Below are 25,931 nucleotides of genomic sequence, written 5' to 3' on the forward strand. Positions count from 1 at the left end.
TTTCTGGAGCAATACATTACAATGCTTTATCTTGTTCCCTCCTAAAAGCTAAAGTTTTGTTAAAGTCTGTAAATATTAGTTTTGTTTAAAAGGAGGGGGGGGTAATATTTCAAGTTTGAGTGAAAACAAACTAGTTTTTTTATTTAAGATTTTCAATTTCTTATTTTTTATCTGATTGAATCACTTGAACAGTCATTTTATCTTAGAAAAAAGGGCTACTTTCACCAATGAGTTGGTTAAAACTTTAAATTAAGGCAATTTATCTTTTATTTAGATGAATATTTTTTTTTAAGTTATAATTAAAAATCTTTTTCTTGCATAATTAGAAAAATAGATTTATTTGTAATTTATGAAATTTTCATAATATGCAGATAGATTTTAAGAGTAACTATATATATATATATATATATATATATATATATATATATATATATATGGTGGCACATACGTTACTTCACTCTTTTCAAATAAACTGTCCTTTTTTGTAAATGAGTGTACATTATTAATTCTCTTTTATTACATAATTACAAATTTATTTTGATTCATGTATGAAAATGTCACATAAATCAATATTATTTTATGGGGAAAAAAAATTTAATTTTAAAAATGGTAAAGAAACTTATATATATTAAATAATATAGACAATTCCTGTCTAAATATTTTGATTCTTTTAATCTTTTTTTTTTGTTTGTTTGTTTTCCTCAGTAAATCACGTCTAAGTAAATGTATTATATCTTATTAAATATATTGTTAACATAATTTTTTAAAGGCATTTAAGTTGTTGTCTGAAGCAAGAAAATTAAAAAAAAAAATCAGAATCAAATTATGTAGACAGGAATTGTCTATATTATTTAATGAAACATTTGAATGAATATTTGAAGAAAAGAATGCTGCCTATATATATATATATATATATATATATATATATATATATATATATATATATATATATATATATAAGAGCGAGAGAGAAAATTAAAATATTTTTCCACTGGAGAGAGAAAATTAAAATATTTTTCCACTGGAGAGAGAAAATTAAAATATTTTTCCAGTGAAGAGAGAAAAAAAAAATATATATATATCATCGCTATCCTTGATAATTTTTAACAAAAATAAAATCCAAATAATTTTCCAGAGTGGAGTCTGGACAAAAAAAAAAAAAAGAAAATTCAGTTAAAATCCAGTGACCTCAAAATATTCAACATGGAAAGATACTAGCATATTAGTTGAACAACTTCAACAAAAAAATAAATTTGTTTTCACATAACTTATGGTTTTTGCCGTAAATAGCCTCTAAAACCAAGATTATGTATGTGCCTTGTGCAAGGATCGTCTTCAAAGAATGTGGATCTTTCATTGTCTTACCTTTGTGTTTTTAAACCTATTTACATCAAAAACCTCAAGCTCTTCTAGTACAAGCTAAATGAATTTGTTTTCATGTTTAAATTGTTCAACTAATTTGCTGGTATTTTCAAATCATACAAACATCTTGTGCTTAGTTAAAATTATTCTAGCACACTTTCTTTCAAAGGTTACTCTGTGAAGATAGCCATTAAGGAATAATTTCCAAAAAATTAACTTGAAAATTTCTATTGTTTAACTAATATAACTGCGTATGACAACAACATAAACAATTTGTATCATTAAAATAATGTTTAGTTATAATTTGTTTAAATGGTGATGATACCTTCTTTAATTAGTTATCTCATTTATGCTGGCATATTATATCCAAACTAGTATGCTGGTGTATTAATGTTAAATACATACAAGTATATTAATATGAAATATTTTATATGATTAAATATATACCAGGTAAACATAACTCTTACAATTTCATTATATAAATATTATAATGATGACAAATATACAGTGATTTTTTTTTTTTTTCCGTAGTTAGCAGAATTTGTGAAGAATATTTTAATGGATTTTTGTCAAACTTTCATGTTTTATTGTGTTTAATACATATTGATTTTCTATTGACAGTTTTGTACTTTTCATTCTAATCTGTGATTATTTCTTTCCATTTTCTTCAAGGACATGTACATGAACATTAACCGTATCTTAAGTGTTGCTCAACGGCTGTGTGATGCTGGTCACTACGGTGCCAGTGAAATTCGCCAGCAGGCCAGTAAACTGGAGCGTGACTGGAAAACTTTGGCTGCAGCTGTTGATGATCGTAGTACTGTCCTTAGTATGTCAGTGATTTTTCATAAACGGGCGGAACAGGTTGGTAACATTTAAAAAAAAATTTTTTTAATTTAATTTTTAATTTTTTTTTTTTTTAATAAAAAAAAAAATTGGTACTTATTCAGAATAGGAACTTATCATCGGCATAATCTGATCAGGTTACACAAACCACTGGAAGATACCCCCCCCCCCCAAAAAAAAAAAAAAAAAACATTAGCCAATTTTTAAGGTGCCGAACAAAAATTTTTTTAAATTTTATTTTAAACAAAAATGATGGCTAATTTTTAAAAACGTTAGCAAACGGTTAAAAAATAAATAAATAAAACATAATTATAATCAAATAGTTATTGTATGTTAATTTCAATAAAAAAAAAAGTTATTTGTGCAGTTTATGGATCATGCAGAAATATTTATAAAGCTATTCTTAACATGGAGAAAGAGTGTGGAAGGGGGGACTTCTAAAACTATTCTGTACTTTCACTTAACAATTTAATAAACAAAAGACACTTTTTTTTTCCTTGATTATCTGCTGCTGTGATTTCATTCGCTAAGCATTTTGGCATCTTCCCGCAGTTTACATAACTTGCCTGGAATATGCCGACAATAACGTGGTCCCTGTTCTGCATAAGCACCAAAATATTAATTAAAACAAGTTATTTTACTTTTTAAGAAAATCTCTTTTACTTAATTTTTAAAAACTTGTGTTAATTGTTAATTAATTTTATTTTCATAATTTATTCTTTATAATTTTAGATTCGTATATCTTTTAAATCTATTTTGTTTATAATCTCAACATAATGCAACAGTGTTCAATTTGGCCAGTTTAAACAAGTTTCTTACCTAGCCTGCACCATACCTCTAACCATGGCCACCCATATGCATTACACCTGAGCAGCTTCGACATAATCATATAGGCACACCAGTTCTTGTTAGAACACCAAAATTAAGCATCACTGTACCTGATTGGTATTAAAATGGATGACTATTTGAGAATACCAGGTGTTGTATGTGCTGACTCTGAGAGGAGTTAGGGTTAGAGATTGCACAATACTTGCTCCACAATTTAGTACATGTCATCCATTATCCCTCCAAGATGAACAGATGATTGACACAAAATTGTTATCCAATTGCAAGCCTACTGTCAAAGATGAACTAGTTGTCTTATTTATTCAATAGGGTTAATAAGCAGCTTTACATGTTGCATATTCTGAGCTACCAAATTCCTCATAAATGGTATTTGCTGATTAGACTTTACAAGGCAATGATTCATCCCCACTTGGAATACAAGTCCCCAGTGTTCGTCAAAGTTAGCAGGATGTTCTCTGATTCTCTGAGCATCTACAGCTTCATGCCATTAGATATATACTACGAGGGACGTGCAATAAGTAATGCCCCTGACCCACTTCCAGTTGTCTGATCTAGCTGAAATATTGCATGTGCAATGACTTAAATCTCTACGGGTTATGTGGCAAATTACAGCTCTGAACTAATTGTGGATTCTGTTTTACAGGTGTTTGAACTGAGTCAGGTGTGAAATGGAGCCTGTTGAATGTCGAGCAGTGATCCGGTTTTTGTATTTGAAAGGACGCACACCGCAGGAGACTTTTGATGAAATGAAAGAAACTTATGGTGATAATGCCCCATCATATGACCTTGTAAAACGCTGGCATCGTGAATTCAAACATGGCTGGAAGTCTGTGGAAACAGCTCCCAGACCTGCCCCCCCCCCCCCTCTGCCATTGATGAGGCATCTATCGGTCAAGTTGAGGCTGCCATTTTGGAAGATCGGCGCGTTACTATTCGCCAAATAGCCCAAGATGTCAAGATTAGTACAGGGTCTATGGAAACTATCATTCATGACCATTTGTATGTGCATAAGGTGTCTGCCAGATGGATTTCCAGATTGCTCACACCATTCCAGAAGCGAGAACGCGTTGAGTGCTTGAGGATGAATTTGGAGATGTGCCAAGAAGAGGAGTCAGTTTTTCAAAAGACTGATTACATAGGATGAAACTTGGGTCCATCAGAGACCAAAGTCCAGTCAATGCAGTGGAAGCACTTGGACTCACCACCTCCAAAGAAGGCAAGGGTGCAGCCCTCCACTGGCAAGGTCATGCTCAGTCTTCTGGGACCAGGACGGAGTAGTGATGACAGATTTCCAGGAGCCTATTATGCTTCACTTTTGAGGAAATTAAGGGAAGTTATCAAAATCAAGAGGCGGGGCAAGATCAGCAAAGGTATCCTCCTCCTGCAGGACAACACTTGCATGTCACCAGATCAGAAGCATGGGCGTGTGGTTATGAAATTCACCCCCATCCTCCCTACTCTCCTGACCTTGCACCCTCTGACTTTCACCTTTTCCCAGCAATGAAGTTGTTTTTGAAAGGAAAACATTTCCCAGATGATGCAGCCTTGATTTCTGAACGTCGTGGTTGGAGGACCAACCTGGTGTGTTCTACAAAAACGATCTCCAGAGCTGCATCAAACGATGGGAGAAATGCATAACTCTGGGTGGTTCCTATGTAGAGAAATACTAATAACTGTTCCAAGATTTGTTGCTCTACTGCTATGGGAAGTGGGTCAGGGGCATTACTTATTGCACACCCCTCGTACATATTCCCTGCCACAACCTTGTTCTCTGTGGATTTTGATCTATTTGGATTAGATCTGTTGTGCACTTGCAGGAATGTAACAGTTGCTTCTGTTGCCTACAGATTATTTCATGGTTCTTGCCCCACCACAATGTTTAAATACTGCCCTGTGCTGTGGCTGAACAGACCAAACCTGCGACTATATACATTCAAATGAAACCCTTTGCATAATCACACCGGTGTATGCTCAGAAATGTACCGGCAATCTCCTTTTTGCATTGTGTTCTGCAGTCCTGAACCTGCTGCCTCAGAATTGTGTGAACGAACATGTATTACTGTTACATTTTTGGAGTTCTATATTGACTAACTATTGTGATGTTCCTAAGTTTTATGCATTCTTTAATTAGCTTAGTAGTCTCTGTCTGTTGCTAATGGTTATATGACCATGGCTTAATAAGAGGGAGGGGAAAAAAAAGTAAAGCTCTGACAAATCCTTCCGGATAATAAATCCTAAGCGACATGCCAATAATCTCGACCAATATATAAATTAATCTCATTTTTATTATTGTTTTATTTAGCAATATTATCACCTTATAATACAGATTATTTAACATAGTTTTGGTTAACCTTAAACTGCATCTGATGGTGAGGCCCTAATTCGGCTGGTGCCACCAGAACCAGGCTGTCTGAATATATCAGCTTCCTGACCTATTATATATATTATAAAGAAATTATCAAAATATATATTAATATATAATAAACAATAAATTATCAAAATAAAATTAATTCACAAGTCAAAAAAACATTTTTTTAATTAAAATTAAGTAAAAGAGGTTGATGTGATTGTTTTTCTTTTCCCTTTGCAAAACTCAATCATGTTCTGCAAAGTCAAAAACAGAAACAGCAAATTTCTGTACAAAACATGCAAGCCAAGTACCACAAATAAATATTTGAAAACATAAAGAACTTGAAGCATAAGGCCTGTTTTTTTTTGTTTTGTTTTTTTTTTTTTACAAAATTAGCAGATTCAGTATTAAATATTAAGGATTGATATTCCATAAAACAACCAAACCCAATTTAGGAGCTTTTGAGAAGTGTCAGTCCTTAATTACCATTGCTCACAAGTTCACTCTTGAACTAGAGTGGTAATATTTGCCACAAACCCATTCACTTGTGAAATCGAATTTATCAATTACAAACTACTCATTTGCAAAATATATGCCTACAAAACATTCCTGTAATAAATAAAATTGATTGAATATTTGAAAATATAAAGAATTTAGAAATATACAAATCTTTACCAAAACTAACTTGATATGTATAATTTCTGTTTGAAAGATAACTCATTCTTTTCAATATTTTTGATAATGAATTTAGAAGTTTATGTATCTTGTTGAACTTGAGAATCCGCAGTATGGGCGATATTCAAAATACAATTGTAAATTACTTGCATAGCTGACAGAATGAGAGCATACTCCCTTCATGGATTATAAATAAGATTCCATTCAAAATTCCATGCAGATTTCAGTTTGTCAGAAAGATTTGTGAGTTCGACAGGGTACACCTAGAGAAGGTTGAAGTTTACATTGACCGAAATATTGTGAAAATGACACTCAAGATAAGAATAGTAGTCTGAAGAATCCAAATATTACAAATAATCAATCATCTCAAACATTCTGCAACATAATTATATTTATTATAAAATATAATTACCTACTGTTTTATTAAATTCATTTGTTTAAAATAAATATTAATTGTTGCTTGAAAATACTGTTAGTTTTATTAGAATAATTACTTTTTTATGTAAAAAAAAAAAAAAAAATATGATACAAACATATATAATATGAATAACACTTTTTTTTTTAAAGAGGATTTTCAGGTTATGATTGATAAAATCAATACGATCTTGGGATCCATGTTTAAATTAATGCTGAAAGATGAACGATTTTATAAGAATGCAAGGGGAATAATTTGAGCGATACTGAGGTCGATTACCTCCCTTCCTATTTAAAAAGTTACTATCAAACTTTTTTCTAATTTTTTGATTATCTATATATTTTGATATTATGTGATATAAAGTAAAAATGCAAGGTATCTGACTGAAAATAAGGTATTTAAAATTTGTATAGATGTATGTGTGTGTGTGTATGTATATATATATATATATATATATATATATATATATGAGCAAACAGTTAATGAAATATGTTAAAAAACACATTGAAATGAGTTAAAACATATTTAATTTGAAAAGGAAACACTAGATAAATGGATAGTCCTTAATCCGCGGAGTTTCGAAGAAATACTCTCCTTCTCATCAGAGGGTAGGAATTAGCAAAATGCAGGATCGGATTTTGCATGCAGAAGTATTTGATGAAACAACAAATAAGTCAAAGATCTTACTTGAAAACAAAATAAGTTAAGCAGAGGGAATATGGTAAAGAAAAAGGTGATTACACATTAATGGATAGTCTGGTGGGAGATAAAAAAATCCAGTGACAGTAAAATCCAAATGTAAAACTTCAAGAAAGTTAAAAGAATTTCCATTTGTACAAGTAAAATCCAAAGAAATCCCGTCATTGGAAGAAGATGGTCCATAATAATCCAAAGGCAGAAATCCATGGAATAATTCACAAAAAAGTGTGTACAAGGAAAAAATAATATTAATAAAAGAAAAATAAGATGTGCTTTTCACTCTACTTCCGAGACATAGCTATGTTACTTACTATATCAACTATATCATCTATGAAATTAGCAAGGGAAAATCTTCACTTCAAATTTCTAAGGATTTGAAGAGGAATCATTGAACAAATCAAGAAAATATGTCAGATATGAGTTTAATAAAGGAAAAAAGTCTTAGGCTGAATTCAGGGATTTAACGAAGCGAGATCTTCCGCATATATGAGGAGAATCAATAAGAAAGCCAAATGTGTCAGATGCATTCATGTTTGAGGCCGCTGCAGCTCTTATGGTCTTAAAAGAAACAAGATGAAATGCATTAAGAAAGTTTGCTGATGTAAAAAATCAAAGAAACTCATTTAATAAAAAAAAAAACAAAGACGATTGCAGTGGGTAAAAAGAAATATATGAGAATTGATTTTAGAAAGGTGCTTTGTACAGGTGACTCAAGGATCACCCTTGACGGACCAGATAGGTTTGTAAGCAAAATGATTCAAGACATTATTTTAAATACCAATAAGGCAGCGGTAGGATTATGAGATGGATTGAGATTATTGATAATGAGCTTGTGGGTTTATTTAAAGTGAAAAACAGGGTTAAAATGAATTCCAAAATTTAAGGTTATTTTCTAGAGCAATATTTCTTTGAATGGCTTGATAACCAGTTTTTAAACAAATGTAAATCTATGATCTTTATGCAAGACAATGTAGCAAGTCATGCATCAAAGTTTACTAAACCCTGGTTGAACAAAAAGTAATTAGTTGAAGATTCTTGTATGGAATGGCCTTCAAAAAGCTCTGACTTGAATGCCATTGAAAATCTGTGGAGCATTCTCAAGAGATGTACTGATTCTAATGGAAGGTAATTCAACAAGTGTGACCTGGGAGACAAAGTTGCTGTGAACAAATTACCAGCTGCTAAAATTGCAAATAGGCTGCTAAGTCTGATTATTTTTTTTAGTAATATAGCTCCTATTTTTAAGATACACGTTTTTTTTTCCTTTAAAAAATTTAATTTTTTCTAAAATCTTTTCATATGTTTTTCATTAGTTTTATAAGGCAAAAAAGTTTACATTTCACATTAGTTTTATAAGGCAAAATAATATAAAAGTATCAAAATAAATAGTTGCAAATAAACTACTGATATTTAAATTAGTCTGTTTTGTTAACTTGATAAAACTTAAACAAAAAACAATAGTTTTCTATATCTAAGTTGATAATATTCAGTAAAATCTAAACATCATAATAGGATTTTTAACATTAAAAATAAACTCTTTATACAAATTTATAACTTGTATGTAATCTCTAGACGCAGTTTATAAAGGGAATTTCTGCATGTGTCCAGCTAAAAAAAACAAAAACAACAAAACAAATACCCACAAAGTTTTGTATTTGTTGATCAACATTCTCCCAGATGAGTAATATCTAAAATTTAGAAAAAAAATAAAAAATATTCATTTTTATTTATTTATTTATTTTAAGCTGGCACAGATTTTGTTGTTAATCTATGATATTAGTTAAAAATAACTTTTTTATATCAATCAAACTTACACATTATTACATTATTTCTTGACTTTATGAAAATGAATTACTGAAATAATCGTCTTCTGATGAATGCCCATTTTTATATGTTGAACGGCTTTAGGAATTTGATTTCCAAAACTAACCTATCTCTCGCCTGATCTTTATGTATCCCTCTTTCCCTCAAGTCTGTCTTTATCACTTCCTCCCATGTTTTCCTTGACCTTCTCCTGCAGACTGAAATGTTCTACATCTGCTAACCCAGGAACTCCACTGCATTCTTTCAATATGGCCATTGGTATTAATTAAGACAAACGTATTAAAATAAAAAAACAACTTTTTTTCTATATAACTGCTATCACTTTGACTATTATATAGTTTTATGCTTATATATTTTAATGCTACCATTTTTATTTATTCTACTTCAGTATCTTGCCCAAGTCAATGAATGGAGACTTGCCTGTGAAAGTCCCCAAATTCCATCGTCCATAAAAGAGCTGGAGGAAGCTTTGCAACAACACCAAACTCTTATTGAAACCATCAGCCAAGCATATGCAGAAGTAAGTTTTTTTTTTTTTGTTTTTTTTTTTTTGTTTGTATAATAACATTCACTCTAAACATTTAATATTAAAGTAGGGAAGGTCTGAATCAACCGAAATATATGATTTATATTAAATTTGGTTTTTAAAATGATTTTTTTTTGTATTGGTATCAGTGCATTTTGTGAACTGGATATCTGTATACATTCGCTCGGTTTTGCCCGGCACCTGACATAAACTGCCAAAATATTCTGAGTGTTGCTGAGGAAATCTTAAATCAGAAAGTGATAACAAACATGATTACCCAATGAGAAGCCATATAATTAGTAGATGACTTGTGGCGAATTGGAAGAAAAAAATTAAAAAAAAATGTTTTTCCTAGTTATTAATTTTAAACTATTGAGCAACACACAACAATTAATCTATGTTGGACAAGTTAATACAGTTGTAGAGTTATTGTAAACATCGCAAACAGATAGCATCTGAAATGAGGTGCAAGTTATGGCTTAAAAAAAAAAATTTAAAGAAGAGAATGTGGGGTGAACTCAGAACATATGGTTATTGATTGGAGAAACACACAGCAATTAAAAAATGTTGATTGGTCTGTGGGTACGAACCGGCTACAGATTAGTTATACAGATAAAAGTCAAGTACGTCTAAGGATGGAATACTGTTGCCATATCTGGGCAGGAGCTGTTAAAAATAGCCTATCCTGCCTTGACAGAGTACAAAATAGACTTCGTGGCTTAGTAGGGGATGCCCTTTTCTCTATCCTGCAACCTCTCTCCCACAGAAGAGACGTTGCGAGCCTATCCTTGTTTTATCGTTATTTCCATGGCAGGTGCTCATCTGAACTCCAATCTCTGGTCCCCCCTCGCCAATCTTTCATGAAAAACACCCGTCTAGCTGAATCCACTGTGAAAAATTTCCCCCACTCTATATCTGTGCCTAAATCAAAACGCGGATTCCATGAACAAAGCTTCTTTCTTAGAACTGCATGCCTGTGGAACTCTGTTCCGTCTGCCTGCTTCCCACCTGACTACAACTTGGATGTGTTCTAGTCCAACGTTAACAAATTCCTAATGAACCGCCCCCTTTAGTAAACACTTCATCAAATCTCCGCACTAACGTAATGTACTTGCAATAACCCTTATCCCTGAGTTGCTTCCGGGCCTTGATAAAAGGCGATCACTGTGTAAAAAAAAAAAAAAAAAAAAAAAAAAAAAAAAAAGTTTTGGGATGAAGGTTTCCTCAATACAGACATAGGCAAGTGTAATAACAGTGACATCATCGGATGGCAAATCACTCCGGGTAGTAGTAAAGAAGGAATAAATTCAATCAGTAGATTGGTCCCTAACAGGAATGGTAGTATAACAAAATACTGTGTTAAATTTTTAGAGAGGTATAAATGTGATATAGCCCTGTTTTGATTCTTGGGCGCTCTGCTGGAGGAAAAGGGAAAAAAATCACGCAGGTTCTGAAGGGAAAAAATCACACAGGTCCTCACGATAATTAGAGAATTAGTAGACGCTGTACGGTCTGGCATAGGGGGTGAGGTTAGTTATGGTTGTGATGTTTTCAGGGTCTGTGCTGGGTTTTAAGAATCCAGGCTTGAGAAATCCGAGTGCATTAGTATGGTGAAGATATCTTGTATGATTAGTAGCTGACCAGTAAATATTGTAGGTAGGGATTTTGTTTGATCCCCAAAATGTAGTCTGAAACAAATGGAAAAATTTTAAAGTAATATCAGCAGAGAAAAAAAATTAGACAGGGCCCTAATTATTAGAGGCACCCATGGGAAAGAAAGAATTAGAGGAATCATTGGATGAGGGATCATTGAGTTTTGTGGACAGGCAAATGGAGCCTCTATTTTTATGGCAAAAAGGGTGGCTGGAAATAACAACTGATATCGGTTATAGAGAAAGTACCGTACACCCAAAATGAAAGTGCATTGAAGCTGGAATGGAGATTTGGTCTAAATAAGGGAGCGTTCAGTTATTGAAGACTGATTAAAAGGAAATTTTTTTTATAGACGGGGTCTGACCGTAGCCCATTGTCATGGTATAAAATGTCTTACATTTTCTGAAGCGCGCTTGGAACAATACAGCGATGGTTCCAACAAAAAAGGTATGTCCTCCCCTGGGCAAACAGACAATGGTGCTATTTTTCCTCGTTTGTTGAACTATTGTTGGAGGTATCTATATCTGTTTATTATGTGTTAAAAATGTACATATACACAGGCATCGAACATTACATAGACAACTATATAACATGTACACGATTTGGTGGTCCCTGCGTTTATACATATGTTTTCACTGGCTAGACCCCCTCCCCCCATGTCAGACAGACACCCCCTCCCCCATCCGTATATAACACTAATAAAAAAAAAAAAATAGCATGGTAAGATAGATGCATAAGCACAGATTTTTAGAAATAAAATTTATTTATGAACTACACAAATTCAAAACTGAAATGTTTGCTCAGAAGGTGATCGTAATGATAGCACAAGACACAAAATATAAGAACATGAGTAAAACTGATGAAAAATATATTTATTTGCATACACATGATCGTTGCAAAATTCATCGTAAGAATTCTTTCATGTGAAAACTGAAAATAGACATAAACTTCTATAAGAATTTCTAAACAAAGCAATGAGTTTGAATTAAATTCAAATTAAAGAGAATTTCCATGTACTTGCTACTTTTTGCCTTAATTTTTAGTCTGTCCAGATGCAAATATCACATTCTAAAATGTGCCGTGTGTTTGAGAAACTCATGTAAACAGTTACTGTTACTCTCAAAAATATTACCAGCAAATATACAAGGGAGGTAATTTGCACAAATTTACAGTAATAGCTATTGTTTAGGAGAGGTTTTCCAGGATAATTTTGATTGGTTAGTTCATGAAAAGTAAAATAATGAAAATACTTCATGGAAATTAAAAAATGCGTTGATGAAATTACAGACAGGAAAGTTACACTGCAGAAGTTGTTTCATTGTGATTTTTCCATCTTTAGTCTGGGATTAAAGTGTAGTATCTATTCTATCCTCTGTCAGAATAGGAAAAATTCTTCATGATGTCTAACTCTGCCCCATGGAGAGGCAAGTAAATAGAGATAATGCGATGTCATCATTGCCTCCGTTCAATCTCTAAAGACAATCTTGTGTTATCTTTTGTTCTCCAAACTTTAAAGAATTTTTAAATGGAAGATGATTTGAAAACATCAATAATATAAAAAAGAAAACAGTTATTAATATGTTGTACACAGCAAAATTCACAAAATTCTATAGAGGAGAGTTTGCATCAGTGAAGAAGAAATCCTTCCAGACTGAAGCAGTTTTTAAAATTGTCTTTATCCAGAATGCTCCTTTTTGATGGATTTGGATTTTCCTTACATTAAAAAGTGACCTTGTGCCTAACTCCTCATTTATGGGGAAGCAAGTAAATAACGAAGTTACATATAGGATCTATTGAGAAATAGTTTGTATTGTTGTCGACCCCTCACATTTTGGAATGTCGCCATTTATTGAAGTAAAAATTACTGATTTTTGAGCAATACTTAATAATTACAGCTGGTTGTTTAAAGGTTTGCATTAATTTGTAACATTTTTTGACTTTCGCTCATATTTGTATGAAATATGTGTATTTTTTTGTTTTTGTTTATGAATCTCTGATTGTGCACATATTGTTCATTTTTTACTTATTTCTGTCGTCACCTATTGCAGGTATGTGCTGATGGTAAGGCATTGTTGGATACTTTACAAACTCCAGTCACATCAAGCAGTAACAATTCGATAACAGCGAAAGCAGATTATTCGGAAGCTGCGGGACATGTTCTCGATGTTATTCATGATGTAAGTATATCGTCAAGTTTGCCTTGTTTTTCAGTTTGCTTGTTGAAAGATGAAACCACATTTATGATACGGAAAATAATATACATAATTTATTTTTAAATTTTCAATGAACAAACAAAATGTCTTTGAAACCACACTAAGATGTAAATATTTTATTTCAAAGCATTCGATTTTTCTTTTTACACTTTTTTCTTATTAATTTTGGATAATAAAATATCCATCATCAGAAAGAGTTTTTTGTTTTTAAATAAAAGATCCATCGACTGTTGGATATTCGTGACTAAAACTAGATGGACAAGTTGTTTATTTGTGCCAAAATAGAGTTGGATTGCAGAAAATCAGAATCCTTTTTATAATCAAACCATGTCTGGCACATAAAGTTTAGTTTCTGTCCGATTTGTCCACCAATTTTCAGTTGTAAATGTTCAACAATCTTTTTTTTTTACTGTTGTTCGATTATATGCAGGGACACTTTGATAACTGATGATAACCTCATCAGTAGGTGAAATCACAAATGGACCCCCCCCCCCCTTCCTGGAAAAAATATTGAAGGTTATACTAACATAACTTTTGTGATTTTAAAATTTATGACTTTTGCTGTAATCTTTATTAATTTTTTTTGTAATAGAAAGTTGTTATATTCCTTTGATTTCATTAAATTTGGCACTTTTGTATTACACGGACAGCGCCATATTTTCTATTTTTCTTGTACGTTTCACTAAACTGTCACGAGGTGGTGCTTTTCAACCCAATTAAAAAGTTACAATGTCGACCAAGTTCATTCATTTCATTCAATCCAAATTGTTAAACAATATTTTTTTACAGTGATGATTTTACTTTAATTCCAAAAATGCTTCAGAAAAAATAAATCCAATGTTGCTTTAATTCAAAAATTATTTTATTAAAATGATATTTTCTTATGCAGACTTTTCAATAAATGTTTTTACAATTATATATTGATACATTTTTATACAATAAATGTTTTGGTTTTCGAATATTTTTGTGTTCGGAAAAAATCTTGTTTATTTATTTGTTGTGTTATTTGACCAAGAAGAAATTGAAGTTATAGCCCCCTAACAATGGTGCTGTCAGTGTAATGCAGAAGTGCCTAAAATTTATTTAAAAAAATAGAAAAAAATCTTTTTTCATAATTTATGAATATTTATTGTTTGTAAATATTTTAATAATATACAATTTGTCTGAGCTTTATTTATTTTTTTCAACAAGTTATATCAAAATCTAACGAACATGAAGTAAAAAACAAATCTAATAAATACTTTATCAATATTTGATACAGTAGTTTACATGTTGATTGCATAGGGAATGGATGAAATAATTTTACTGATGCCAAAACATAAATATATTACTTATACAATGAAAATCCTTAATATTTAAAAGTCATCAGTGAAATTAATATCAATGTTTTTTTTTTGTTTTTTTTTATCAGATTTTTCATAAATCTATACGTGCTCACATATTTTTCTATTTTTAAACAGGTTCTTGCTCATCAACGACGTTTGGAACACTTATGGCATAATAAAAAAGTAAAATTACATCAGCGACTTGGGTTGAGGCTGTTTCAACAAGATGTCAAGCAGGTTAGTAATTTTATCTTTAAGTTTAATAAGTGGTTTTTTAATTTTTTTTTTATTTTGTATATGACCAACCTACATGTAATATAATCAACATCATATTTCTAAAGATAAAAAAAAAAAAAAAAACAGGAATAAATTATAACCATCTCAATATCTATGCATTTGGTTCTTGTCCAAAATCTTCTTTATATTAAAATCATTTTTTAAGCGATTAATGAGAATTCATAGGCATTTTCTTTCTTTCTTTTTTTATAAATTAAAAAAAAATTTTTTTTTTGCATTTTCACCCCAAACAAGGCACAGTGCCACTTTGATGTAGGGGGCTACTATCTGGTGGGACATAAGTTGCAGGGATACTATGTAGGGAGTTGAGCAACAAGGTGCCTGTTTACATTACACTTGGACTTCCCTATGTCAGTACAGTTGGGGAAGCAGGAACCCAGAAGAGAATTCCAAAATCTAGCAGTCCTAAGGAATAAACTATTAGAGTAGAAGGTTTTCTAGCATCTGGGAATCTCTACTGAGTAGGGGAGGGATTTTGCTATTGTAGAGTTTGTTCGGGGTATTTACGTTGAGGGGTTACAAGGGCTTGTAGTTTATCGAAACACCTATCACTAAAATGCTTGTAAAACAGTCAAAGGGATGCAACATTTCATCGATGAGACGGAGGTTGAAGCCTAGCTGACAGTTAAGGATCTGTTTGGTTGGCGACTCTCTTTTGAACTCTGTCTAGGAAGAAGAGTCTAGTAGTAGATGCCTCAGCCGAAATGTGACAACAAGATTCTAGACATGGCCGAATGGTGGCCTTATAGAAATATAAGTAATTTTCTAGCACCGTAGAGGGAGCCCATCTAATTCCTGCAAGTTTGAATTATGTCCAGTTATCTCCCTTTCTTTTTAGATTATTTTCAAATTGGTGGACAATATAACCACTCTTTGGTTACTCATAAGATTTGATTTTCTTATGTAAAATCAAAATTACTTGATCAATTTACAAGATTTTTAGAATATGATATTTTTGTTTCATCACAGATGCATACATCATACAGATTTTTATTTTTGTTTTTTAATATAGGGGAAATTCTGGGCAAGAATCATATTTTTTAAAATTATTTTGTCAAAGGTCTATAAAATGATCATCACCCATCAAACCAAAGAGTTAGGGTTGACCGGATCTTTCATAATTTTTTTTTATCTTGCTCACAGATCATTAACTGAACAAATCATATTGATTTCAGGAAATCTAGTATATAGTGTGGAATGATAAATTTGTCCCCCCTAAAGAAAACAACACTGCAGCATTATTTTGAAACTTTTATTGAACAAAATCAAGTCACTTGAAATTCCAAATATTTCCATATTTTTCTTAATTTTGCCTTTTATAAGATTCAGAAGTATTGTTCCGTTAATTTACCATTATTTTGTAATAGACATTCCCAGTAATGTGTAGAGACAGCTGCCTAAAAGAAAATGAGCTCTGAGTTAGAATGTGTTTAACAAGTTTTGTAAATGATGTTTATGATAATGATTTCATGCACAGAAGAATAAACAATATTCCAATTTTTCATGAAGCTGTCTGGCAATTTCAGAATGGTTGAGTGAATTGCCAAACATTTGTTTATAATCAATTCTTGGAGGTATGAAATGTATAATTTACTATGCACATTGAAATTTACTTTATTTGCAATCAATTTATAGTTGGAAATGGAAATGTTTAAAAGATGGATTTTGTCGTTCAATATAAAAACTCTTGGAGCGAATCAAATTTTCCTTACAATTAATTATCTTAATAATTTATGTAATTTATGTATGGAGTAAGGATGTCTTTCAGTTCCAGTTTACAGAAAACTCGAACTCGGCAGCCATTTTATTTTTAGACATTGCCAACATTTCCATTTTGTAATACTTCCTTTTGATACATGCTTGAGTCTAGGAGTATTAAACATGCAACTAAACAAAAAAATAAAAAAAAATAAAACCCAGAGTTTAAAGAAAAATTTATAAAAAAACGTAAAAACAAAAATATTTACAAATGATCTAAGGGAGATAAGCAAGTTCTTAATTCAGTCTAGTTTACATTTACAAGAAAGGATGAGTTATTTGAGAATTAATATTTCTTTCGTCAGAGAAAAAGTAAGAAAATCTTATAATTACCAAATGTTCAGTTTTTCTTTGAGGGTGGTTGTGATTGATTCTTTTGATAAGATTCCTTTCAACCGGATTTGGATTCTAAGAAACATTGGCCAGAGTTAATCTAGTCAGCATCTGACAACTTGGAGTGGCGTAAGGACACTAACTGTAGAGTTGGCACTCTCAGTGTTCTCTTATAGTTTTGGTAAATGGAAAGTTCCAGAAACACTCCAAATGGAACACCACAACTTAGAACATTCCAGAAACTTTCAAAAAATAATATTTTTATTTACTATATTTAGAATTTTCCAGAAACTCTTAAAATTTGGAGGATAATATAAAACAAATATTTCTTGGCCTTTTGGCTAGGAACAAAGTACTTTGAACATCAGCTTTAAGAGAAGATCAAATGTGATTGGAAAAGATTACATCGCATGGAGTTTGATAGGGGGTAGGTGCATGACATAAGCTTATGCATCCATCATGGAGCCAAGTACGAGTACATGTTCCCTCCCTAAGCATAGCATGTGCAGCCCTGGGCTCTATGGAACCCATTCTTAAGAATTTATTTAAAAAGACTCTTAGGTAGTGTAATGAATTAGACCTGGTTAATTGTCATTTTTTGGTAATGGAAAATCTCCAAAGTTGCCCACTCTCTACACTTGAGGCTTGACCACCTCCAAAAATTATTTCTATCTTGGAGGGCATCATCCATCCTCATATTCCATCCCGATCTTTTTATTTCTGATGTCCTCATAGCCCCCACTCCCATTTAGAGATGGACCTGCTTATTTTCAGTTGATCTGGAAAACAGTAAGCAGTCTTATACTTAACAAAGGTATGGGAGAGCGTTTCTAACCTTTGTCATTAACATTTTGTTGGGTTCCTTATTTTGCATGCTTTTTGGGTTTTTGTAGATCTTCCCATCTATAAAATCTATTAGTGATGGGACGATTCCAATACAATTACTGATTGTTTTAATTCCAGATTCCGATTTAATTACCAATTCTATTAAAATCACTAAATATTTAGTTATAGAGTTTAAAAAAAAAAGAAAATTTTTTTTATTACCGTAATCTATACATTTTAATTTTTTTTATAGCTTAAAAGCAATACACATTTACCATTTTATCTTTAATATCAGTAATGGAAAATTAAATTTTAAACAAACTAAATAATAAGACATTACGCGAATTGTTTTTGGCATTGGAAAGTAGGCACAGTTTTCTCTGATTCCTTAAAAGTTCTGAATTTCTTGATTTCCGATTGATCATTTCAACACTATAATCTATATCTATAAAAGTGAAAGTGTGTGTCTGTGTACATTTCCCTACACAATAACTCTGTCAATTTTCAGTCTACAGACTCGAAATTTGATATACAGAGTATTGAGATTTGGGAAAATCTTTGTAATTGGTTTTCGGCCAGAAATTTGGCTGTTAAGGGGTCAAAGTTTAACAATTTAACCTTTGAGAACTCTACCAAACTCCTTGGCCAATTTTGAGTTTAAACACTTGAAATTTTAGATATAGGTTCCTTGGACATGGATCTAACTTAAGAACTTGATTTGAGCCCAAAACAAATGTTAAGGGGTCATAACACGGGTCAAATGTAAAAAAAAAATTGACCGCTTCGGTCTCTACCAAATTACTCAGACAATTTCTGGTCTAAACATTTGAAATTTTACATAAAGGGTATTCAGAGATAGGGCAAGCTTTTTAATCGGTTTGGGTCGAAAATTTGAGTTACCAATATATAAATGTATGTATGTATGTATGTCTGCCTAAAACTTTCGACAGAGGCGACGGGTTTTTACAAGATCAGTATCGTTTTGAAGTTCGACCTTTCAGACGACAAATATCGAAAAATTGGCTAAAAACATTAACATCTTCACCTTTAACTGGGCACTTTTCTAAAGGGGGGGGGTCGCTTTTTTCACCGATATTTTTTTAAAGTCATCCTCTCCTTTCGATTGTCTAACCTTAATTAAAACCTACGTCACTTCCGGTTTGATGGTGATCGTAACAGCGAAGACGTCAGGTTTTTTCCCCCGTTCTTTTCCTCCTTTGTGGTACAGGTTCGAGCCTGCCTTCCTACTACCATTTTTTTTTTTTTTTCTCAGCACACGGGCAACGCCAGACTGAAATTCTAGTATCTATAAAAGTGAAAATGTGTGTGTGTACATTTCCCTACCAAATAACTCTGTTAATTTTCAGTCTATTGACTTGAAATTCGACATACAGTGGTATTGAGATTTGGGAAAATCTTTTTAATCGGGTTTCGGCCAGAAATTTTGCTGTTATGGGGTTAAAGTTTGACCTTTGAAAACTGTACCAAACTCCTCAGTCAATTTTGGTTCTAAACATTTGAAATTTTAGATGTAGGTTACTTGGACATGGATCTAACTTTATAATTTGATTTGAGCCCAAAACAACAAATGTTAAGGGGTCATAATTGGGGTCAAAGTTAAAAAAAAATTTATCTCTGCGGTCTCTACGACATTACTCGGCCAATTTTTGTCTAAACATTTGAAATTTTACATAAAGTGTATTCAGACATAGGGAAAGCTTTTTAATTGTTTTTTGGCCGAAAATTTGTCAAAGTTCAAAAGATTTTACATTTGCGGTCTCTAGCAAACTATTCAGCCAATTTTTGGTCTAAACGTTTGAAATTTTACATAAAGGATATTCAGACATGCATCAAGCTTTTTAATCAGTTTTTGGGCGAAAATTTGGCTGCCAAGAGGTCAAGGTTGAAATAATTGACTTTTGCAGACTCTACCAAACTCCTCCCCCAATTTTTGGTCTGAACACTTGAAATTTTAGATATAGGTTACCGGTACATGGGTCAAACATTTTAATTTGATTTGAGACCAAAAAGTGGTCAAAATTGGGGTCAAAGTTTAAAAAAATTTTCTTCTGCAATTTCTACTAAATTTTCTCTATAGTAGTTAAGGAAATCTATTATATAGAAAGGCATTACTGTACATATGCACATAAAGTTATGAACAGTACATAGGGCCCGAGCAAAGCCGGGCTGAACTGCTAGTATATATATATATATATATATATATATATATATATATATATATATATATATATATGTGTGTGTGTATTGGAAAATAAAATTTTTTGAAATTGAGACTCAAGTAGTTTTAACCCCCCCCCTTTACCTCCAAGATCAAACGGAGTGCAATGCCTAAGTTGAATGAAATTTATTTAACTAAATAAATTGGTTATGAGTAAAATGTAGTATCTGTTCTGATGCTACACTTAGTTTATTCTGATCTTGGTCAATGAAGAGAAGTCCTTCTAGACTGAGACAATTTTAATTTTTGTTGTAGTAAAAATGGTAGTTATCAGGACTAAATATTAACCTAAAAGAAATTAATTGAAAAAAAAAATTGGAGTTTAACATGAACTAATATCTGGCATATTTGAATTACAAAACATTTTATATATAACTTGTTGTACAAAAGCTATTGATCACTAAAGTAATAGGAGATAATGACTACAATTGCCCAGGTGTTTGGGTGGTGTAGTAAGAAACCTGGGACGGAGGGGGTGGGGTCTAAACAACAGTAGCGGAGATTCTTGTTTGCCGGGGTGTGTATAGGTGGTGTAGTAAGGAGAGGGGTAAAAAAAGTGGTAGTAGCGGGGTGGGGAGAATCAAAACAATAGTAGGCAGGGGTGTTAAAAAAAAAAAAAAAAAAAAAAAGTGGCAGTAGGCAGGCAGGCAGGCAGGCTCTAACCTGTAACACAAAGGAGAAAAAAGGTTTTAAAAAAAAAATGACGTCTTAGCCGTTGTTTCCAACATCCGTCCAGAAGTTTTGAATATTGAAATTAAGCGTAGTCAATCCAACTGATACGATGACTTGCGAAAATGGTTACACAAAAACCGACCCTTCCTTGTAGAAAACTGTCGAGTTGAGGGTGAAGGAATGAATGTTTTGGGCCAATTTTTTGATATTTGTCGTTTAAGACGTCTAGCTTCAAAACGATACCGATATCATCAGGATCCGTTGTGTCTGTCAAGTTTTGACAGACATACATTTATACAAACCAACAATTGAAATTTATATCATAGATATCCCATATATAAAAACTCTCCCTTTCTCTCTTTGATTTAATGGATAACATTCTCCATTAAAACAAATAGGAGATAATCAGACACAGATGGTGACATCATTGGGTGTGTACAGGACAAATAAGATAACAAATTTTAGATCAATTAGGTTTAAAGGACTCCAGAAAATAAGCAAGATAAAATATGACTTTGTTTATTCCGGTTTGACATGCACTCATTGTAAATAAGCAAATAACAAACCAGAGTCATTTTGTTTTGTCACAAGGTCAATTTTTAGTAAGGCGGGGGGCGGTTGGATATTTTTTTTTTTCAATAAACAAACAAAACATTGTGTTCCTATTTATCAAAACAGAAGATTCTGTTTTTCAGGTTGTGTACTCTTTAAGCATCCTAACTTTTCTTATAAATAGTATATCCATGTGGAATATCTGTTTCAAGATGGGTTCATAACAATGAGACACTTTTGCAAACTTTGATAAATACAACGTGGTGATTATAGAGTATTGCAGATCGAACCATTTTAATCTTGTGTGACAATATTGCACCCCCGTGACTGTTTTACAAGTATTTTAATGGAATGTGTTATGACGAACTTGTAGCCTTGTACGCTCTCCACGTGAATCCCTCCAACTGATCCAACAAGCAACCCCCTACATACACACACACACACACACACTTCACTGTAGAGATTTCTAGATGCTGGAAAGCCTTCTACTCTAATAGTTTCTTCCTTCAAACTACTAGATTTAGGAATTCCCTCCCGGTCTCCTGCTTCCCTGACTATACTGGCATGTAGAAGTTTACATTGATGAGTAACGTGAACAGATATTTTGCTGCTCAACTCTGTACATAATGTCCCTGTAGATATGGTTCCAGCCCTTTACGTTCAAGTGGCACTGTGCTTTGTTTGGGATGAATAAGAGTCTAAAAAAATAAAATAAAAATAAAACAAAAACTTATGTCTATTGACTTTTGTTTCTTAACCTTAATGACAATGTGAAAGCTAACTTTGTTTTTGTAAAAAATTAAATTGAAACTGTTTAGCTTGGACACCTAAAAATAAAATGTGTGCAAGTCGTGGTGGGGGAAGGGTGGTGTTCATTGTCGTCGGTCGGTGTTAGGGTTTAGGAAAAGTAATTGTTAGCTTTTTGACACTCATTCTATGGAATTGGGAAAAGTTCCTCCAAGGCTGTCAATGGTGAAACACCTGTAATTTGTTACGTCTGTCAACAAATGACTATTATTTAAAAATGTGGTACAAATTTCCCAACTTCGACCTTTTAACCTCAGTCGATAGCCTAAATATTCCTCCTTTCCTCGCCTTCATGCACACCTATGTAATACTAAAATTCTGAAGACCAGGAATGTTTGCTTGTACATTTGTGTTTTAGATGGCGAGAGGAAAGAAGTATTTTTTAAAATAGAGTGGATAGGGGTATATTATGATAGAATCACAATTTGTTCTGAAAGCCCTTGACTTTGATTGGGTATGATGGGCAATTACACAATCATGCGTAACAAGCTACATCAGAGGGATAAATACAGACCTGGCCAGAGATGGATTAGTTTGGAAATAATTTTTTAATAGATGTCCAATAACATGTGCCAGCATGTAGAACAGACCTTTAATTGATGATGATGAATCAAAGTAATAAACATTTGGTACAGATCCAGGACCTGACCCAGGGTTGCATCGCCATTTTCACACAGTTTATTGTAAGCAGAAGAAAAAAGTCAATATGAACACTGCCAAATGATAAATTTAAAATGTTGAAAAAACTTTAACACAATAAGATAAGACTTATCATAGGTCTTCTATTACATAAAAGGCAAAATTTGTGTTTGCGTTTGTATGTCACCCAAAATCTGATTTGACACCCGCAATGAACACGGACAAAATTAGCCAAAAATATTAATTCTTTGACCGTCAACTGGCCCATCTTTTTTGGAAGTGGAGTCAGTTTTTGCGCTGACTTTTTGCAAGTTGCGATCTCAACATATGTTTAAAAGACGAAGGCCTGTGATGTCATAAGTGTGCTGTGGGCGAGACAGCTAACGTGTTTGCTTTTTTCACTTTTTTCTTTCATTTTTTGCGTTACAGGTTAGAGTTTGGCTACTGCAGCTAATTTTTTTTTCTTCTTGCACAGGTACTCAAGGGTAATTATTTTTTGTTTTTAGGGGTTGGTTGCTCGATAGTTTTGCTATACTACCTCTCGACACCCGGGCAGCGCCATGCTAGTTTTATATACAAATTATTTTAATTTTCTCCAGAAAAGTATATTAAAAATTTTTTTTGAAACAAATGATTCAAAGAAATAAGTTTCTTTTAATGAAAACATACAAAAAAATTATGAATGAAAATCAAATATTTTTTTTGTTTGCTACAAAAATTTTAATAAAATGTTTTGATTTTGTTTTTATTCTTTGTAACAATAAAAACAATTTATTTTCATGGAAACAGCTAGGATTGAAAACTTTTTTTTTCAAAAACGTATCAGAACTGTTTTTCCTATTTAACTGATTGCTGATTGGATAATCCCATCAACTTTTTTCGACAGCTTACCCATCATAAACTAACGGAAGATGCTGATGCAACCATGGGTCAGGTTTTGGTTGAGTACCCAACATTTGATAAAGATTTTTTTTTTCTTTTTTAAATATTTATTAACATATTTTTCCGTGTAGATTTGTTCATAATTATAGCATTTAATTTATATTAAACCTGTTTTAATCATAAACTAATTTTACTTAGTTTATTCTCCTTGGTATGATATTAAAACTTCATCACGTAATGAGACCCAAAATTTAGAGTGTGGAGTTTCTATTTACCCCCCCCCCCACACGCATACACACAATCGATCACCATGAGGACCAAGTTAGATACAGAATCGTTTTTATTTTTTAATGTGGCGCTGTAGAGAAAATTGCAATGAATGCGAAAATTACTTATTAAATTTAATTACTTATTAAATTTAATTACTTATTAAATTTAATTACTTATTAAATTTAATTACTTATTAAAAAACGTCCATGTGTCTACATGTCTCTTATTCGTTCTGTATAATTTATGGCGCCAGAATGAATATTACATATTCGTTCATTATAACATGGCAGGGTGTATATTATGTATGCATGTCTAACTTGTTTATTGTCCAACGGTATAAAAATTACAACAAATACATTTTAACAATGGACATGCAACAAAAGGGACAAATAAGTTCTCTGGGGTTGTGACATTGGGCTAATCAGAAAAACATACCTGGTCCGTCCCTGATCATGTTTGATGGATCCTTGAAAAAGCTGCAAAGACGATTCATCTCAATGAATCAATAAATCTTGGGTCGGCTTTTCAGCAACTTTTATTACTGATGGTTTCTCCATTGGAAAGCTGCCGCTGGTCCTAGACTAATGCATTCTGATCCTCTTTACTGAGAGCCAACACTATCTGCTCTCTCTTATTCCCGATTCTTGACTGCCATATCATTTTTTTTTTTTTTTTTTTTGCATGTAGGTCACCACTTATCAAGGCCCGAAGGCCACTCAGGGATAAGGGTTATTGCGTGTACAGTAATCAATGAGATAGTATTGTAGTAATCATTAGTATTGGGGGTTTTGATAGTGTTTTACTTAAGGGGGCGGTTTGTCAGGAGTTTGTTTATGTTGGACTTGAAGACGTCCAAGTTGTAGTCAGGTGGGAAACAGGCAAGCGGCAGGGAGTTCCACTGGCGTGCAGTTCTAAGAAAGAAGCTTTGCTCATGGAATCTACGTTTGGATTTAGGCACAGATAAAGAGTGGGGAAAATTGTTGACAGTAGTATCTTTCCTCAAAACTCTACCTAAAGTCCATATCCCTTTAAAATAATCTCCACGTCAGACTCTAGAGGTCAATCTTATTTTAAATTATTGTTTGTGTTCTAACATTCTTTTCTATTAAAACATTTTAACATAAATAATTTTATCTGTAAATATTTTGCTATGATAACATTCTATTTTTACAAATATTACAACAATCATGATAATCGTTAATTAGCATACCTCCAATGTTGCCCTACTAAAATCTAACAGGGATCAACTACTGAATAAAAAAAAAAAAAACATGGTGACGCGCAGTTGATTTTATCTTCAACGGTCATACAAACTAATGTAAATTCTTGCCGTTCATATGCATAGACATATTTCATCTGCTTGTATACAAATATATTTGCTGCATAACTCGTTAAAATCAAAAATAAATACTTGAATAAATTTTAAAAACTTAAACCTTGAATGTGTTCAACATTTGAAATGGGTTGATATGTTGCAGTTTGCCTAAGAGCATTGGTTCTCAATCACCATACCACAGCATATCAAGCTTCAGTGGAACGATTACTGTTGTGTCACAAAGAAGTTATAGATGTAAGTTACAATTTCTTATAGGTGAAAAACTGCTTTCGTATCAACCAAAATTTTTTTTTCTTCTTTGAACTTAATGTTTATAAATATTGGTAAGAATTATGCTTTATATCATTTTTCTCGTTTGCAATATTAAGATTCTTTGTAGGTATTTCTTATCTAATATTTATGCATTGAGAATTAAAGATTCAACAGAAAGAAATTTAATTATAAAAGAATACTGAATACCTGATATGACTTATATGAATAAAAAATCTTATATGGTCTTTATTTTTTATAATTTTATTGTAAAAAAGTTTTGAGTGAAATGTGTGTCCATGTTTTTGTGAAGATGTGCCGCAAAGATTTAAATAGAT

At 32.2% G+C, this 25,931-nt stretch overlaps 1 protein-coding gene across 11 annotated transcripts in view; it reads left to right on the forward strand.

Moving 5' to 3' along the window:
• LOC145248297 (kalirin-like) overlaps positions 1–25,931 on the forward strand; it is an 858,283-nt gene that overhangs the window by 239,255 nt on the left and 593,097 nt on the right. For all 11 annotated transcript variants that reach the window (XM_080110176.1, XM_080110182.1, XM_080110183.1 and 8 more), the window contains 4 exons: positions 2,035–2,226; positions 9,406–9,537; positions 13,245–13,373; positions 14,870–14,971. In XM_080110176.1, the coding sequence (XP_079966302.1) occupies positions 2,035–2,226; positions 9,406–9,537; positions 13,245–13,373; positions 14,870–14,971 (555 nt within the window). The remainder of the gene's footprint in view (positions 1–2,034; positions 2,227–9,405; positions 9,538–13,244; positions 13,374–14,869; positions 14,972–25,931) is intronic.

Source organism: Euprymna scolopes, chromosome 26 (genome assembly GCF_053919585.1).
Source record: "Euprymna scolopes isolate OS-2025 chromosome 26, ASM5391958v1, whole genome shotgun sequence".
Taxonomy (NCBI): Eukaryota; Metazoa; Mollusca; class Cephalopoda; order Sepiida; family Sepiolidae; genus Euprymna; species Euprymna scolopes.